At 40.5% G+C, this 20,690-nt stretch overlaps 1 protein-coding gene across 1 annotated transcript in view; it reads right to left on the bottom strand.

The window, feature by feature from the left end:
• Window positions 1–7,845, bottom strand: part of RGS6 (regulator of G protein signaling 6) — a 288,543-nt gene extending 280,698 nt beyond the window's left edge. The window contains exon 1 of the mRNA XM_086613609.1: window positions 7,753–7,845. Coding sequence (XP_086469735.1) covers window positions 7,753–7,836 — 84 coding nt within the window. The 5' untranslated portion in view covers window positions 7,837–7,845. The remainder of the gene's footprint in view (window positions 1–7,752) is intronic.
• Window positions 7,846–20,690: the final 12,845 nt, after the last annotated feature.

Raw genomic sequence — 20,690 nt, forward strand, 5'->3', positions numbered from 1 at the left:
AAGTGCTACAGCTAGAATGGCATAATCTTACCCTCTAGCTGAACCTTTCCTTTTTATCTCTGTATTCTAAATTTGCACTGGTGCTTTGCTAAAAATATACTTCGAAGTTGTCATAGCTATTGGTCCTGGCTCATCTTTTTTCTGCCTCTGAGAACAGCTAAAGTAATAGATCACCGTAATTAGACTCTGATGGGTGCAAGAGACAGTTTGTTTCAGTTGCAAACAGGAACAGAGAGAAGATGATCCAGAGAGGAAGGAAAACTAAATACATTTAAAGATAGACAACTGCTTCTGAATAAGGAGAAAACTACCAAGAAAAAAAAAAAAAAAAAGATAGCTATAGGCTTATCACCAAAAGCTCTAACTACAAAGAGAGCTAAGGCCACCTTTACAGTTGAGGCTAAGGCCACCTTTTCCAAGACCAGAAAGAGAATCATACGTGTAAAATGCAAACAAGAATTATTTGTGCATGCATTATTTGAATGGAAATATTTCAGGCATATGGGATATATCAGAATATATATCATACATATACACATATATATTCTTAGAACATATATAAAAAAAGATATATTTATCTATCTTATGTATCTCCTATATTAGGCTAAGCAATATGGCCAGGAAAACTATAAAGGTTATTTGTTCATCCTCAGTACTTCAAAGGCATATAAGCGTGTGTGTGTACATATATGTATTTATTTATATATCTAGAAACAAGAAAAACAGTTATTTGGGGTCTACCTACCTACCATGCTCCATGCATTTCCCTATTTGTAACTTTGCACACCACCTGCTAAGCCAAATCTTTAACCTCAGCTAAGTCTTAACGAGCTCTGCAAAACAAATGATGGAAAGAAACAGCAAACCTCAAAGTGTCCAAAAGCCCTCCTTGCAGGTGGAGCACCTCCACCTGACTCTAAAAACATGTTTCTGCCACTTGTAGGGCAGCCTTACTTGTGCCTAAACAATGATACTGATGCAAGTTAGCTTCTGAAGTCCTCTGAGCACTAACTTCTTGCGATTTTACGCTAATGCCTTAGACGTGTGTGAATGATTAATGATCTAACAGATGTGGAAATGAAACTCTCAGTCCCCAGCTTTACCCCAAGGTTCCCTTGACAGCTATAGTCAAGGTCAGTAGCATTAGCTTTGTTCAAGGACGCCTACATGTGTCTCACTTCAGAGGTACAAATTGTTTGCTATTGCATGAATAAAGGATGTTTGCAGGTATTTTCAACAGTCCCTATTCAAAGTAACCTGGAGAAGGTACAAACATAAAGCTAGAAAGACTTCTTGGCTCATTGTGTCTCCTTCGCTACTTTTGCAAGAGATGATGTCACACAGGCCTATTCAAAAACATGCCTACGCCTACATGCTGCACCATTCCATGCAGCGGCTGCTCCAGAGCTCCATTTTTCTGCGAATTAGCAACCACCTCCTAATTCCCAGATTGCATTTATTCATCAGAAATTTATAAAGAATTGTGTGCACACCAGTACTATTCTCAACTTAGTAAGGTCTTCTTCCTGCCTGCCATTTATCCCTTAGAGCACTCTTGAACAGTAATTACATCTCTCCTACCTCATTTTGTTTTGCTCAGCTAAATAAGCCACTTGGTTTCAGTCCGTTCTGTGTAACTAGGTTGTGTTTTCTGAAGACAAAAGATGACAACAGAGAAGACTACATCGTGACCTAGATGAGGCCAGATCACCAGCCCTTTGCGTAATGCTATTGACACCTATCACTCCCCCAGAAACATTTCTTCAAGATACTCTGGGATGATATTTGTGGTTTTCACTGCCATAGTGCAATACTGGACCATGACTGTCCTATGACTTACCAGCATACCCGGGTCTCTCTTCTCTGCTGCTCCTACCCAACAGATCCATTGCACACAGCCGTTCTCATCTTTGTCCCCTATTGTACAGCACAGCCTCTCTCTCTCTCTCTCTCCCCCCCCCCCCCCCCATAGGATTAAATTTGAACACCACTACTGTGATTCCTCTCCCCTGGATTTTGCTATATGAGGTATGCAAAGGAGAATTATTGAATATTACGCCTGTTATTACAGGAAATGTCAAGAAGGAACCTCCTAGATAAAAACCGTGCAGCTCTGCCTTTGCTGCAGCCACAATTTAAGAAGCCGCCCATCGTGCACGCAGGCATTTCCCCTCTCTATGCAACACCCTATGCAGTCAGAATTGTTGACACAGGAGATCACTTGGATAAAGAAGTTAGCAAGGTTTCAAGAAATGGTCAACTTTTCCATACAGCCAAGGCATACAAATATGTGCACTGATAAATTAACTGACACCTCCTTTTCAATGTGCAAAACAGAAGTGCAGAGTTAAAGTTGCCCTGCTGCCTACCCTGTACATCAACACATATTGGTAACAAGATCGGGTTTTAACTTCTTTTCCAACATTAATGACGCTAGTTTGGGGGTTACTTAAAAATTGCGTGCACTTCAGTTCCTGAAGTACTGATATGTACTCTCAAATTCAGTCCTAGTTTAATCCTGGTTTACTGCCTTTAGTCTGGAAACAGTAAAAAAAAATCAGGAAATGTCAAGAGCAAGGTGGCTTAAAATGCCATAAAGCAATCTCTAATGACAGTACAGAAAAAAATCTTTGTGTAAAATTTGAAAACTATAGGTCTACAGTGTTATCAATTCATGCATTATCACCGCTATTTTATAATTTTATGTAAAAGAATCAGATACAAAATAGAAGCAATTGTGTGAGAATCTCAGATTTCATGTACAAAAATAAGGTTCAAGACCTTTACATGCAGCAGAATCCTAAAATATAACTCCAGAGACAAATAAAAAGAATGTCAAAAGTATTCAACAGTTTAAAACGCGTTTTAGGTTCTGCTGTCTCTCACTAGAACAGCATAATCTTGAAAGGGTAAGGAAATCTCAAAGATGCAGACTGCTTTCATTTAATAAAGTATAAAAGTTGTATGCATGTAATCTATCTCATTTTAACACACTGCAGTTTTTTCTTTCTTTGCAACAAGTCATCATTTGGACCATGCTCTTATGGGTTTTATCTGCTTTCGGTTGCTTGGACAGTGTCCTATCAAGATAGTTTTTCACGTGATACTTAGCACAACTTAAGAGCAAAGAAATAGTCTTGGTCTTTTGACTAGCTCCCAATACTAGCTTTTTTTTTTTTTTTTTTATCTGAACATCTAATTTTAACAGCCTCTTCCCCCATCTTACTGCTTTGTGGTACATACGTTTTTTGCACAGGTACATCCGTCTTGACAGCTGCTTGTTCTCCCATTTCCCACCCCATCACCATGTTGGACCAGGTCTGACAGCCATGCTCCAGCTATTTGCCATAACTGGAACCCTGGAATCTGTCTGGAGAAAAACTGCTAATGTAAGGTTGTATTTTTTGTTTGGTTTTTTTTTTTTTTAGATGATTATAATTCAGGTCTTAAAGCAGCATTTAAAAAGAGGGTAAGGCTGCCAAGTACTGAAGGTAGCAAACAACTCAGATTTTTCTGAAAGCATCTTGTGGCAGCTGCAAGTTTGTATTACATTTACTTAGAACAGTAATTGCCTTTGGAAATTAAATTTTCCTGCTTGTTTAAAAGATTTACGATGAGTAACCACAAAAATTCAAAATTTAACTCACTAAGTGCTGATGTTAGCAAGCAGATATAGACGATGTGTCTGGCAAAATTAAGCAAAGATGGAAAGGTACCATCAGATAATCCAGGTCATTTCTTTGATGATACCCTTTGACATGCCTCAGAGCATGCATGCTCACAGTGGTTCTAAACATCTCTAACAGTACAGTTTGTGAACTCCTCCTCATCCTAAGAGATCTCTCTCAGGAACAAGTACGCCTTGCTATTCAATCTAGATTTCAATTTCTGTGTTTTCAGTTTTCATCCTTTTTGTTACATTCCCGAGGTAGTCCTAAACAATTCTTCCTTATTGGTATTTTCAGTTCCTATTTTGTCAAGCCCTAAATACTACAATTTTTCTTTTTTTTCAGTGACATGACAATTTTGTATCGTCCTTTGTGTAAGAAGATTTGATTTGTCAAATTATTTCGGTAATAGGTCGCCTAATAGGTCTGGTGCCAGGAGGTGTCCATGAACTGTTTGTCTTTCGATACAGCCTGCAGAAGGTGAACCTTCAGACCTGGATTATTGGAACGATGAGCCAAAGGGCCCCTGGGACATAATAATCAGCACTTGGAAGCCAGAAAGGCAATCGAAGGTGGCTGGATTTCAAGGCAGAGTGACAGGCATTTAAAATCAATTGATATTTTCTGTTACTGTTTGCTTGGAGTGTGTTTTTCTCCTCTCACTGGCTTTTTATTGCATTTTTTTCCTTCCATGCTGCAGCACCCACACAATGCTCACAGACTGAAGTGAGGACTGGGATGTCACTCACTTCCACAGAAGCCCTTGTGTATTGGCATTACCTGCTCCCATGAAAAGGAGGATAACGCATTTCAAACAGTCTTTTTAAGCACTGTGTACCACTCTTCCAGTAGTAATCTCAACAAAAACAACATCAACATCTTCTCCAGATGTGGTCAGACCGATTAAAGAAAACATGGTTCCTACATTCTACTTATAGAGCAGTACTTAAACGGCAATGCAATTTCTGCAGCGCCCTTACATTTTTCAATGGATATCACTATGCCACGCGAGATAAATGACAGCACGTCCTTACTGCAGCACTACTCAGAGCCCTATAACCAGCCCATACCGACACATACAGAGAGATGAGAGGAAGCACAAATCCTAGGAGTGGGATGCAGGGTGCTTAATTATAGATGTCTACCCTATGACTTAAGTACCTGACAGCTAGGTGTCAGGCACCCACGACAGACAACAGAGACCTAGTCAATACAGCGCATATAGTTCAGGGTACAATTCATTTTAACAAGCGCAGGGTGAGGCAAATCATACCCTAAACATTACTTACTCTAATGAGTGCATCTGCACTACCTAATTCACACACAGATGTCTTCCAGAACAGCAGGGCAACATTGAGGATTTTGGATTTAAAAAAAAAAAAAAAGTCTCAATTTGATAAATATCAGCCCCCAAAAGGTTAACCTTGAAGGCAGAAGAAAATAAGACTTATCTCATTGAAACCATCTGCTGTAGCAATCAAAGCACTTAGAATCCATTTTCTTGCAGGAGTCCATAGAGAATATCACAAACTAATTGGAGTCAAAATAAATTAGTTTATTTTGTTCTGCATGGCCAAAATCCGTCCCACTTAGTTTTACCTATTTAAGAGAACAGCCTCTTCTAGGCTTTTCTCCACAAACGAAACAGACAGAGGTCACTCAGCACCACTGAAGATCTGATTTGTCCTTTAGATCTGTGTATCTCTTGCTAGTGATTTATAAAGAAAACCAGGCTACTACAACCACCCTCTTGGCTTATGAACTTCGAACAGACCTTAGTGCGCCTCAGTAAAGAAAGCATGAACAATTTGGGGTTGTACTTGTAGGGCTTTCCTCTCTCGAAACCCACAAATGTGACAGTTATAACAAGCAACAGAATAGCTGACACAGCAGGAATTACTGTGCTCCCAGTATTGAAGCCCACCCTTACTACTTCTTCCCTAGGGGCATCAACAATTGCATCTCAGGATCCCTGCTGTGAGAAGCAAATCTTTTCTTTTACTGTAACACAATATCAACTCTGAACTATAAGATACACTGGCAAATTGTGTTCTGTATTTCAGGGAGTCCAGTGCAGTGTTTTTCTCATTCATTACTGGCAATCAAGCCATTTGAAAGGAAATGAGAGATGAAGAGCTAAACACTCATTTGGAGAGAGGAGAGATAATCAAGTGAATAAGTCTTATCTCAGATTTTGCACATGATTTCTCAACACTAAGGAACATATAATTGATGTGTAATACATATAACTAATATCAAACAGTAAATTAGATTTAGAAAGTCAATCACCAATGGAAATTAACTTTGAAGAATAGGTAATATCAACCCTACTCATAAAAGCAACGAAAACCCTCAACAAAAAACCTAACAGACATGCACTAGCTTAATATTGACAATACAGGATACAGTACTACTGAACAACGCATGGGGCACGTTGTTCTCAAAGAAAACTATGTATTTTGACAGATGACTATATTATATATTATGAAGGGCTGATAATACTGATATCTCAGGAACACCAGTAAGGAGAGATGAATCAAATGGTACGAGTACATTCCCCGTTGATACCGCCGAACATGCAAGTCTTATTCTACGATGACAATCATGAAACAGTAAAAGGCGAAGAAACTGAGAAATCCTTAAGTAGAAATGCCATAAGATGAATAGGAAGTGAGGCACATTCGAATAAAACATACTGTTTTCAAGAACAGGTAATTGGATTTTCTGCAGAGTCACAGCTTTAATGCCCTAATTCTAGGTCATGCAACCAAAAACTTCTTTCATATCCCGAATCTGCTTCAACGTGCTGGGGTGTTGGACCTCTCAGCAAACAGGTTCTAGAAAGATAATCTGACTAACCGACTCCTGCTACTTCCAAATTAGCAGCCAAAGTGTGTTCATAACACATTCAAAACAAACAAGCCTACACGTTACCCAGAAAAATTTCCCATGTTAACAATTCCAGATTCCAAATCAAATATGCAACAACCAAACCAAAATCACGGTTATCAAAAAGTAACACTTTAAATAACTTATGCTCTATATGAAACCTAAATTATTTTCTCAGCATATGAAAGTCATCGAGATTGCGGTCACGCAAGCAGAAAACAGTACCACATACACCCAACACATTTTAGTTATTTATATCTATTTTGTAAGGTGTAAAAATGAGTGAAAATATAAATTTTACCCAAGATCATACTACACAAAGAAACTTGATTTGAGCTAGCATTATAGCTCTCGAGTTAACAGAATGGTAGCTTATTTAAGCCATGCAATAAGTTTCAATTTTGTCAGAACCATACAGCACTTCTTCACTACATAAGAAATATTTTGCAGGCTAAATAAAAAATATTTACATTATTTCATCAAATTACAAAAAGACTCAGTTTCATAGATAACCTACACCTACACCAGAGTAAAGCAATGCCTTAGCAAATAGGTCAACAGATTGCTGCCCTTCATCTTTTATACTACCTTGAAATCACTTCAGAATAAAACATTTTATCATGATGGAAGAATGTTCTTTGACGTAGTGCACTGCCGTTATTTTACCTTTGTCTAATTAATTTTTCACTGGCACTTGAGAGGTTCCTCTTTTTTAATTTAAGGAAAGCAATAGGAAGTAATAACAACTACCTGCAAAGAATCAAGCTGTAAATTATGCAACAAAAAACACAACATGAGACATAGAAGATAGCGTACTAAAATATCGTTGTATGCCACCTGCTTTATGCTTAGTGACACAAAACTTGGAAGGTATGTACAATCATTTTAGCTAGACTTGACAAACTTGAACTATCAGCTAAAGTTACATCACAACTATTCACAAGAAATTATAAATTTCAAGTTACTAGTTTGTCATCAAATGTGTTATACTAACAAGTTTAAATGCTTCCACTGAACAGAATAAGACTTCCAAGCTCTCAAACGCTTCAGTTTAAAATAACTACTTTCTTGAAAACTATTTCAGATATGCATCCAAGCAGCCTGAAACATACTGTTGACTTCAAAAGGAGCGTGAGATCCTTTTATAAGCCAGCCACATAAGAATATATTTTTGCAAACAGCTCCAAATCCTTACCTTTCTGTAGACTATCATATTTGGAGAACTCTCCTCTGGGTCAGTGGTTTCCACATTACTTGGATCAGCAGGTGCTTGGGCCATGTTTGCCTCTCGTTGCTCAGGCTGCAAGGACAGGAGAAAAAGTCAGCATCACTCCAGGCTGCAGGGAAGCATGGCGAGGACACGCGACTACCTCCAACGCAGACAGACGAGGACGGTACAGAGGGAACACATGCTCCAGACTTCACACAGTGCAGGATTTTATCACACCATGTTGGACAGCTAAATGCTTTGAACTGATTTGTCTAAAGCACAATACCCCAAGAGCGAGGGCCGCCAAGTCACATACAGCTGTGGTTTGGGTCATCACACAGACACACTTCTCCCCCAGTTCTGATCTTCTATCACAAGCCCCCATTCAACACAAGACCAATTAATACTTCGCACACTTCCTTTCCTTGCCATAAAGCCCAAATGGCTTAGACTTTTCTCAGAACTTTTGAGGTACCCTCAGACAAAAAGCCAAGGAGGACAAAAAGCTTGCTGTGAGACAGAGCAAAACCCCACTGGAACCAGCAAGTGCAGCAGACTGTCTGGCACGCTGATGATTGTTGCCTGTGGACATTAGAGCTGCCTCTGGCCCTCCCGAACCCTGAGGCAGCAGCCAGGAACCAGGGAGGCATAGCTGCTCGCTCAGAGTAAGCAGCTTCCGTCACTTCTCGTGATACAGCTCGGAAGAGGCAGCAGGATACAGGTAAGCAACCATGCATAATACTCCTTAGCCAAAACTATCTTCTAAAAGCACAGGAGAAGTGCTGCCTTATCTCCTCCAGGTCATGCCAAGCTTGAGGCAAAAACATTAGTTAAAAAAAAAAAAATAAAGTCACAGTGCAGTAAGGACACCTTAAACTCTAAGTCAAATGCTGTATTTCAAATTTTGCTCACACTAGCACATTTGTCAAGATACATCTTAGTTTGGATGCTGCTGTGGAGCCATGTGGTGACCTTTCCAAGCCTAAGAGGGAACATTGCCTCTTACAGACACTGGCACTAAAGCTGTCTGATGAGCTCAATTTCTATAACATTAAAAGTATTGAAATTTCCCATCTCAACATATTTTATTAAAAACTGAGACCAAAAAGGTCTAAGTATGTTCACACATGCATAGTCTACACATTCATTCTCAAAACACAGTTCACCACTAAACCACCTCCCTTACTTAAGAAGATAGTTTCCTATTCCCTTTTATATCCACTTTTCACGTTTCCACAGGCAAAGTGCCCCAGCATATCATATACACATACAGCATACAATTACATGTATAATACAGCCCCAAGCCATTCTAGCTGTCAGTTATCAGCTCCCAAGGACCAGTCAAGTGCTAGAATAAGAGAAGCTCAGACCACATCCCAGCTCTGTCCTGTCTCAGCAGTAAAATGGCTACTACTGTAACATGGCATTCTCCACTGAAGCCAGAAGCAGCTGAGGAATCCCTTTAAGCAAGAGATAATAGACACCAAGGATAAATAACCTACATTCATCCAGATTCCTTCATTTCTTTCTTTTATAAAGTATGCATGCACACACATGAACATGGGCACAAATGCGTATGTACACACATGTACCAGTTTTGAAACTCAGTAATACAGTTCTAGCTCAAATGGTAAAGCATTTTAAAATTTTTGCTTCAAATTATTTACACTAATGTGCATTTTCACAGCACTTCTTAGTCATGATTTCAAGGCACTGAAGAATGAGGCTCTAGGTATCACCACTCAACTGAGTGGAGTAGGAACTAGGTAGAGAATCTATGTGACTTTCTGAGGGCAATTACAAAGCAGAGTTGAAAGTCTGTGTCAAGCCATCCGAGTTTCAGCTTCACCTGCAGTATATAAAAACCATGTTCACCCTTCACACAGTACATCTGAGATTATATTTGCATACTTAAAAAGAAAACAATTGCAATTAACTGAGTAACACTCCTTTAAAGAAGATATTTCCAATTTCTAATCAAAAAGCCCTCTGCAGCATTACTTAGCTGCACTTCACTCATTGCATTATTGACTTTGAACGTCTACATTTACAAAGTCTGTTGTTCTTGTTATACTGTCAGCTCACTTGATCTTTTCCAATACTTCAGGATTTTCCCCCATAGCACATCATGAAGCTTTTCATCTACTCTGGTGCAACAAGACAAAAACATCTCGCACAATATGCAGTAGCGACTGTCATGCTGTTCGCGGTGACAGAGGGAACCACCGACTGCCTCTGAAGATCTACAAAAGGTAATCAATATAGACAAACTTGTTGGAAAACAGAAATTTGTCAAAGTGCCTCCCATGGGTGCTCAACATCTCCTGCTGGGTTTCAGTCAGGAGCAGGGCCACTTTTGCAGGAGCAATAGCAGGATAGATGTCACAGGTGGCAAGGTAGGATCGAGGCACACCCTGGAGCAGAGAGATGTGGGCATCCCCACTGCGCAGGCCAGGCACTGCTGATGCTGGCATGAGCCTTAGCAGAGACTCTGGACCAGGGGTCCACCAAGGCCCTTAGGAATTGTCAGGGCTCATCCTTTCTTAGATGGTGTTCTTATTCTAGAAGAAAAAAAAGACTCTGGAGAAAATAAGAGAGTGATAAGACACAGGCATGCTCTTGGCTCTTCCAGGTGATAGCACAGCAGTGCTGGGTCCCCATGGATCCCATTACACCTGTGCTTTTTAACACAGGGGAGTTGAGCAGAGCTCAGCACTGAGCAATGCAGGACTGCTTCCCTGCACTCCTGCCATGCTAAAGCCTGGTTTAAAGCCAGTTCACAAACTGGGCATTCTCACTAGCCTGAGGATTGTGGCACTGACTTAACGCCCGATGAACACAGACAAACTGCTGCCTATGGCAGCGACACTTCCCACCAAGGAGCAACATCAGCATAGCCCCAAGGGAGCACCGCTCCATCTCAGCCATGGGACAGACCACCAAGTAGAAGGGCGGAGAGCCCAGAGCCAGGGCTCCAGTGATGCAGGGTACCTGCTGCAAACGCAAATAGACTGTCCGCATTCAAAGCACAGATTTTCTACCCTAAAACTATGTTGTCGTGCTGCATTGCCAACCCTTAAATTAATATAATGGTATGTGAAAGTCCACATCTGACTTCCATAGTTCTCTGTTAAAAAAAAAAAAAAAAAACCACACCACAAAAAACCTTCAAAAACTGATAGTCTGGTATAAAAGAACTGCAGGACTAATTTTCCAAGGGATCCTAGTGAAATCTATTCTTTCTACACAATTTTTTCCTTACTGCCAGCTCAGTCTACTACAGAAACAAGCAGAAAGTCAAGCCTATGTCACTACACAGGTTAAAAACGGAGTTTGCCCTCTGAACCTTTCTCTAAGCACACATTTGCAATGCATCAGCCAAAAGGGAATCCTGTTTGGTCTTATACAGACATTACAGCTACGTGGGGCATGGAAAGGCGAAAACAAACATTTTGTTTAGGTTTTAAAAAAAAAAAATTAAAAGTACTCATGCACAGCCTCCATTAAGAACCTCACCAATTACTACCTGAAGTGTACAGTCAGCTCCTTACTCCTACAAGCAGTTTACTACATTAGCAGTGGCTAACTCATACCAGGCTGCATCCACACACCAGCAATCTAAACCCAAATGTGTATCTTCAAAAACTAAATGGACTCTGAATTCCATCTTTCAGGTTCAAAAGATGCAGTTTTCCTACACCTGTTTTTCTGACAATAGCCATGCTGGCAGTAATCCAGACTCCTCAGCAGCAAAAGTGATAAAAATTGAAAACTGTTTGCGCTAACCATTCTATCACTCTGCCACACACCAGGAGCAAATCAGCAGTCTTCAACTTCTTGTTTATCGATAAGATGGCCTATTAAGCCTTCAAAATAATACTCCCAAAAATATGCTAAAAAGAGAGGGTGCATTTGCCTCTCGCTGATTTTTTTCTTTTTATGTTTTACTCTTCATTATAAAACAGTTCTGCTTTTTTCCTGAGAAACATAAGCACGCTGGACTAGATAAGCAGTCACTGACAAAACGCACTGCATCATGGTAAGAGTTTTATCTCTCTCTTATCCGATCCGGCTCCTCAAACTCTCCCAAAACCCAGAAGCTGCAAAGAGATACGGCTCCCATATGTTACAAAAGGATCAGTGAACTCCTTTAAACTGGAATAAACAACTAAAAAAAAAACGCTCCAAAAAGCAAGAAAACCATTTTTTTTCCACAGCTCACCTCTTCAGAGTTTCTGATACAGAAGTTTAACAATAAAATTTCAAGAGAACAATCTTTATATTTTCATCCATAAATACTGTCAGTATTTAATCTCTGTGTATATGTAAATTCCATGAAAACAGTTAAGAAAAAAATTTAGAGATTCTCACTAGTGTTCTCAAACACCTTGATTACTGTAAGAAAAGACTATTGTAAACAAGACTGCTGTAAGAAAACTCTTCTAGGCACAAAACCCAATGTGCTTCATAGAAATTACCCCATCTAGGAGTCTTTACAGACTCTGGGCTTTATAGATTATAGAGAAAGAAAGAAGAAACATGAAGTTAGAAGAAATTCTGGGAAACAAACTATTTCTTGAAAATATCACCTGGATTTAACAACCCAATATGAGGTCATATTTTGAACTCTTATCCTGCATTTTAATAAGTTATCAACTTCATAAGCAAAATTCGCAGTGCAAAACATTTCTTGCACATCTGAGATAAAATGAGGCAGTTTGTTGTAATATGCAAAAATTTAATCCCAGAAAATAGAATCTACTACATGAATCTCCATGTAGGTATCTACCAGCACCACTCAGCTGAAATACAAATTTGGGTGAGAGTAAGTGGAAACTACCTTTATGCTATGTAATTAATGTATTTCAAGAGTAGCTTGTAATTGACATGTAGCGCTAATGTCAAATCATGAAAGATTCAGAGCTTTAGCACCCAGAGTAAAATATAATTTCATGCCATTAATACTTAGCTATTTTTTTTTTCTAATTAGTGAAATAAAGCTAGACTACATGGCTTTTTACATGCCTGAGAAATCACGTATCGGATCAGCAAAGCGTGTGGTTAATTACCTAATAGGAAAAATCCCTACCTGGTCTGCTAGAATATTTAGATCAAATAGATCATGTTCTTAAGGTGACAGGAGGGAAGAAACAGGGGGAAAAAAATAATCAGTTACTCTGAATTCAATTAGTCCCCATTAAGTTGATATTTCATACCCATTACAAAAGTCTCTCTAGAATTGCACTGAGAAGAAAGAAACTTGTCTTCATGTTCCTCTCCTGGTTAACTATTACTTCATCTCCTATGGAGACAGGCTGAGAGAGTTGGGGTTATTCAGTCTGGAGAAGAGAAGGCTCCAGGGAGACCTTATTGCAGCCTTCCAGTACCTAAAGGGGGCCTGCAAGAAAGCTGGAGAGGGGCTTTTTACAAGGGTGTGTAGTGACAGGACAAGGGCAATGGATTTAAACTGAAAGAGGGGAGATGAGATTTAGATTAGATCTTAGGAAGAAATTCATCACTCAGAGGGTGGAGAGGCACTGGAACAGGTTGCCCAGAGAAGTTGTGGCTGCCCCATCCCTGGAAGTGTTCAAGGCCAGGTTGGATGAGGCTTTGAGCAACTTGACCTAGTGGAAGGTGCCCCTGCTAACAGAAGGGGGGCTGGAACTAGATGATCTTTAAGGCCCTTTCCAACCCAAATCATTCTATGATTAAACCAGGACTTGGGCGTGCCAAGCAAGGTGTGTATACTAGAGGACAACATACAGAGTATCGTAGAAGTTATCCTGTTTACCTAGGCGAGTACAGCAACCAGAGGATGCCCAGATGCAACTTGGGCTATGCAGTTTGCTTTCAACTAGTGTAGCTCAATCAGAGCACTGCACAATCAGTTCTACTCTTCCTTCAGAAGTAAACTTGTATGACTAGTGAAACAACTTTCCAAAGAGGAGCTGATACAACGTCCGTCTTACACAGGCAAAAGCCAGGAAGACTGAAGCTGAGATCAAAACTCCACCATCTCCTCCAGTATCCTTACTGGTGCGGAGGGGGAAATACTGGTATTACACACGGCACTGCTGACCACTGCACTCAGTGGAACAAGGCTCTGCAAGCATGTTCCTCTCCTGAACCAGATGAAGAAGACATAAGGGCTAGTGAAACAGAGGCTGGGCATCCCCATGTAGGGAGCAACACCACAGTTAGTAGTGACAGACTTGTGCCACTCTGGATACCATGGCACTGCTCCCTTGCACGGAGGAGCAGCAAAGGGAGTCTGCTTCCAATCACTGAAGTACAGCTCCCAAAGCAGCTAAAAATCCTTCCAATGACTGTTTTAGACATCAAATTGTAACTGAAGTTGCTCTGAAAATACTTTCCTGGTGGAAGATGATCCTAGACCTTCTGCCCCTCCTTGCAAATGCTGAGTACCGCAGTACTATCAACAACATTCAGTCTGTTGCCTTTTTTAAGGAATAAAGTATAAACACTTCCAGCAACTGCACTTAACGTTCAAATTTTTGCCAAATTAATTCCTCTTTGTTTGTGAGAAAGCGGTGTTGTTTATAATGGAGAATTTATGGATTCTAAAGGACTCCATTCCTCTTTCTGAGGTACCAGCTCACAGGGAGTGCCGTGCTGAACTACTGGAGCTCAACACATCTCTCGCTCTGCAACCGCCAGGATGAAAGATGGGCGCATATCTAGGCATGGAAACAGCAGAGACTCTTTTGCTTTGCCCTGCAAGAGCAGGAAAAAGAATCCAATTCCAGGACACTCCCTTTTTCTTCTCTTTAGGGAAACTGGGGTCCTGATGAAAACTGGGATTTCCAATTTCTACTGCTCTTACAGATGTTTCCTAAAGGTGCTGTCCCCTTCCATGCATGTAACTAAGTGCTTCCTGTGAAAAACTTGCCTCAAAACATCCCACAGGTATGTCTACATTTCCACACAGTACTAGCACAGGGAGTGAGTTCTAGGCTCCTGATCACCCACACTGCTTAATTGCTAGTTTGCTCTCAGATTCTGTTTTGTAGAGGTCCAAACCAGTATGCGGACATAGGTCTGGGAACACGTTTCTCCCTCATCACCACTTGCTCCCAAAAGTAAGCATGGATGACCTTACACAGGGTTTGGCTCCTTACTCCTTATCCATTCCTCCAGCACTCTCTCAGTATGTTCTGTAACCCCACAGAGCCTCCCAAGACATCCTAAGTCATGCGATGCATAACCTCATTCTTCTGGTGGACTGCAGGACAATCTCACATTTCTTAAACACAGTACTTGGGGAAAAAAACACACATAATGACCACTGTATCTTCAGGCCACAGAGATATCAGAGAGGACCTCCTCTGGCCAAGGATAGGCACTATCAACACAGCCATCTTTCAGACAGAACTCTCTCTCAGACACGAGGCAATCCAAGTCACTTGGCTTCCTGCAGATAGACACAGTCTACAAGTTTAAACTCAGCCCACTGTGTAATCTAATGTGAGCAACTGGTTTCTGTAGGTACTCCTCTCCAATCACTTGCTGTTCCCAATTGTCTATGTCCTTTAATAAAATGAGTAAATATTCACGGTGTGGTGTTCTAAGCAGAACATTGCTAACGAGGGACCACCAAGGCCTTGCACCACCTCCAACAAAGGGCACGCTATGTGGTTTTGAGCAATTTTCTCTCCATCTGTGACAACTGTGGTAGTACTCACCCTGTCACATACCTGTATAACAGACGACGCTAAGGATGGACAGTTCCAGTTGTTCCAGTCGTGTTAGCCACAGGTGACCTGTCTCAGTCACCTGGCAGATGATCAGACTGCTTCTTGATAAATGATGGAAGTCGATTATTTTCCTCCCGTTCCCCAGGCAGCCACACCCCATTTTGATTCAGTATATTTCTAACCTGCAGATGTTTGTGGCTGGTTTAGAACCCTGAAAATACTGTCTGCAACTGAATGTTACATCCAGGAAACCTAAGGGTAGAAGCCAAGATAAAGTAACTTTCTTGGCATCTGACACTGACTAGGTCCCGAATTCTCTGAAGCGTTATTAGAGGTATTCTCTCTTTTTTTTTTGAACAGAGAAATACTCACTACCTTTTTTCTGTTTTGTCCACTCAAGGTGTGCTGAAAGCATTGCTGTCTTAAAAGGAAGACCTTTCCCACTTTCAGAGTTTTCAATCTATTATTTGACAGATAAACAAGGAGAGCAAGACAATCAAAAGGAAAAGTGGAATGAGGATGGGTGGTAGTGAATATTGACACAAGAATTTCTTATTAACAAAGCAAATTTTTCCTATTATGAAATCAATTGTTAAAATGGGCACTTGCATACTAAATTTACTTTTAATGGACCAGAATGATGTTATGCCCAGGAAGAAACTGCCTCCAATAAATCCATCCTTCTTCCAAAGAATTCAGAGCAAAATGCAGTATCCACCTGTAATCAATCTACCTTCCAATAAAATAATACTGCTGTGAGTGCAAGGGCTCTTGGAAAGGCTCTGAGCCAACACGCTGTTACCAAGGATAGCTACAGAGAACGTAACAGCAAATATATGCTGAATATTTAACTGAAACAAGTGTCAGTGCTGTACGAATTTAGAAATGCAAAGAGACAGATACAGCCCAACTTTGAACTTCGTCTGAATCAGTGATCCCAAACTACTGCAGTATTTGTACACTGCTATCAGTCTGCAAGGAGCAGTTGCAAAGCAGAGACTGAAGCTGTATCTTGTTGTTTTGCAATGATGCCAACTTATTGGCCAGAATCATTCCCTGTGGAAATGAGTAACAGCACTGATAACACAGAGCTTGAGGGTAGACTTCTAATCTCTTCTCCAATATAAATCCTTATTTGAAAAATCATCTTCCTTGGATCAGTTAAAGTGTGCTAAGAGCATCCTGTCTATGAAGCTGGTCCATCAAATAACACCATCTCTGGAAGTGCCTTGTACTTTATGAACCATAGAAAATACTAATTGCAACTACGATAAGCTACTTCTGGGGGATGGACTGCATTTTCTATTTTACACCATACCCAGTAAGTTGAAAACAACTGAACAAGATTGATTCAACAAGAAAACTGAATGAGAAGCACAAACTATTGAATACTAATACAGGCTGACAAAAACCAAAATATTTTTTAATAATATATACATAGGCCCTAGTGCCTGTTAGATTCTAAATTCAGAACTGGTCCACCTATACTCCATGTTCCAAACTGAGCTTGCTAAAATAAAGGTCCCTTCAAACAGTTCAATGCAAGTTGATTTAACAACCAACCCACCCCTGCATTGATCGGTGAATGCACAATCTCATTTAAAACACGCCAAAGTGCTGAGTTCTTGCTGGTTGTTCACTCTCAAGAGGATGGAAAATTGCAAGTACTCTGCAATCAAATAAAATGGGAAATTTGCTGCCCAAAAGCACAGGTGCTTTTGAAGATGTGGCACCATGCAACCCTTGGTGAAAACGAACACAACTGGTTGCATCCCGTGTACCTCATGGACATGACATGATGCAACATATGGCGATTTCACTGTCCTACTGTTTATCAAAACGACAAAGAGCCTTTTCAGATGCAAATTGTGTCCAAATCACTTCAGTAATTGCAATGTAAAAACATTCCAAGCCACTCCTGAATTAGCTAGCTCAAGTTCATACACCCACACAGTTCAGCAGATCTACACATCCCACTGCAGTGGTTCATCTACTCTGAACTCCACAATGCCAGAACTGGACTACTATAAATACCAATCTATGCTACGTACATTATAAATACTAATATACTTTCCTACTACTGCTGTTACACTATCATACTCCTGTTAAGACAGTTCCTTTAATTGTGTTCCTTTAATACGTGTCTCTGCCAGACTGCTGTTACACTAGTGAAGGCATAATCTAAAACTAGTTACTCATCCATGATAGAGGCAAACATTATTTTCTTTTACAAAACGATAAACTAAATCACAATGAAATTAAGTGATTTCCCATATTCACATTATGGATGACGGAGCAATAAATTGAACATATAAGCCCTGACTTCCAAACTGTTAGTTATCATTCGCTCAACACACATCCCCATAGCATAGTAGGTCTATAGTAATCAATCTGAGGAGCTTTTAACTACCCCGTGAACCTTTCACTGCTGATGCCAAGTTCTATAAGCACAGTGAAAAAGAAGAAATATTGTCCCTTTCCACTGGGATGATGTTTGTAATGTGTAATTGAAGATTCACAGCAAAATACAGCACTAATTCCTCCTCCCTACCTCATGGTCCCCACCACCCCCACACAGGCGAAGTGCAGTACCTGTGCCTTACTCTGCCGCTGCAGAGTCTAGGAACAGATAGCTGACAATGCAGAGCTCCTGGGACATCAAAATGTCAGAACCTTATTGCTCACTGAAATTTTAATATACCTCTCTTTCTCTCTCTCTCTCTCCACATTCTTTGCCACCAGCTACAGAGATGTTAAAAAATAGTATGAGATCTGATGCAACACAAGTGGGTAGCAGCAGTATCTCTTGACTCCACAATCTTTCTAGAGCTTGACAACCAACGAGGAAAATACAAATTAGCTCCTCTTTCTTGCTTCTCTTCACAGATAGAGCACAACAGCAGAAATTAGCTCATTCCCCAGTCACCACAATACACTATTACTCCAGCTGGAAACAGTAACTGAAATCATGGAAAAGTCTTTTCATGGTAAAATTCATATAGATTAAGAAAACACTGTGGATTTCACTAACATTATCATCCTTTAAAAACTTTAAAAATCACTATATTACCAAAGGAAAGTTGTAATCAAACATAGTTTAGAACTCTCCAGATACATCTATCATTACCTTTTCAAGCGTATAAAGATACACCACATTTTTCAAAATACTTCAGACTGCGTGCACTCTAGCTGCCTCTGAACCCCCATAAACCCACCACCATGACAACGCAAGCAGTCCTTTCGAAGTACACTACGCAGCAAGTTAAGAGATGAAGAGCAGAAGCAGAAATTGGCAGAAAAAAAAAAAAGAAGTTAGAGACGTAGGAAGGTAATAATCTAGTTCAGAATACAACAACAGATGTTCAACTATACATAAGTGCTCAAAGAGGCAAAGAGGAAGTTTTGTAGCCTGAGGAAGTCAGACGTGTAACTCCAGAAGAACCAAGTGACTGACTCGTCCAGATGCTTCCGAAAACCCAAGGTGGTGTCCATCACCACCTACAGGCACCTACGTTTTTCTCAAATGTGCTTGGCCAGCACAGGTCTGGTCAGCTTTTCTCTCATATGCAGGCAGAGCCACAAGCGTTCAGGCTTAAAAGTACTACTACACCTTCAGTAATAACACAGGGCCACATTATCTCGCTTACATCTCATTTGATACTTCAGATGGCAGAGCGCTGTCTTATGCAACATTGATGACAGCAGTTCAAAGACTGATGCGAAGAAATACCCTTCCAAATCATCAACATAATATTCTTATGGTACCCAAGTTTTCTTTGTAATTACAATACTGTTGTATGAATTGACATAGACAATAACGCAGCCATGAAGAAGCTGAGAAGAGTCCCATGAGGAACCAGGAGCATTTCAGTTCTGACAACTAGATGCACTATTTGTACCTTGAAACAGTCCAGAGCTGCTCAGTGAAGTGGATCTGTTTGTTCATACAACCTCCCCTCTAGACAGCCTAGGTGTGCTTGCAGAAATGTGACTGAAGCTTCAGGTGATCAGCACACACAACACAATAACCCATCATAAGGGCAAAACTGCACTCTTGTAACATTGGGCATGGGAAGAGCAGCTCGCCCTCCTTCTGCTGCCACTTTACAACTGCAGGGTTTGATTTAGATATCAAAGGTATCTCCAGCCAGAGCTTCCAGGTTAGTTATCCCTCATTCTTGAAAATCCAGAGACTCATATTGTTATCGAGAACAGTAAAAAAATAATCACCCCACAACACCCTTATATTTGCATTAGGAATCCTGAGCCACGGCACTGTAAGATTCAGAAGTTTCACCACAGACTAACATAGCATCCTAACGCACTGTGTTAAGATGACACACTGCAGCTATTTTGTCTTCCCGCTACTCCACATTCAGCAGCTTCTTTTCTTCCCCCGCCATCTGCTAGTTTGCTGCAGTCTGCTGGGACAGGACTGCCCTCTCCTTTTCTCCCCTTCCTGGCTGCTCTAAGGGACGATGACGGATCCTAGCATTTCCAGTACACACACTCAGCTTTCCTCCAGCTGCCTCAGAAACATTAATCAATGCAGGGTTACTCCCGTGAACGAACAGTGCTCTGCTCACCTCTGCTGTACCAGTGGGCTCCACCAGCATTACATGCTAGACACTGAAACAATCTTGTAAGTGGTTAGCAAGGTGGTAATTGCTGCTTTAAGAGGACACACCTTCTCCTTTTATCCTCAGGTGTCATTGATTAAAATAGGTATCTGCACTACCTGCATCACAGGAACCATCAGAGAGAAACTAAAGCAAGCAGTGTCAACAATGACTATATGGAGCCTCTTTTTATGCCTTTTCTTAGAAGGGAAGGGTAGCAAGAAGAAACCAGAAAAATCAGTCAGGTAGGTGAACAGTAATTTTCAAACATCTGTTACTATAAACCTCAGTACGAGATGCCTAGCAAGTAACTATTTCTCCTTCTGATCACTACTGCCTTTCAAAATGGAAAAAATAAGGGCTAACTCCACCACATCTGTGGCCAGTTAGAAAAGAAGTTGAAATGTTGCCATTAATTATTCTATTAGTCAGGTTGTGAGGAAAAGGAACAGCTCATCTAAAAATAAAGTCAATATTGGCTGAGTCTAAACAGTTCCTTCAGCATTTAAGACACACATTCAAGCAATGAACACTATTATCCTGTGCCTGTAACAATATGCCCCCAAGTCAATAACTGCTCTTCAACATC

The sequence above is a fragment of the Tauraco erythrolophus genome, chromosome 6, assembly GCF_009769465.1.
Source record: "Tauraco erythrolophus isolate bTauEry1 chromosome 6, bTauEry1.pri, whole genome shotgun sequence".
Lineage (NCBI taxonomy): Eukaryota > Metazoa > Chordata > Aves > Musophagiformes > Musophagidae > Tauraco > Tauraco erythrolophus.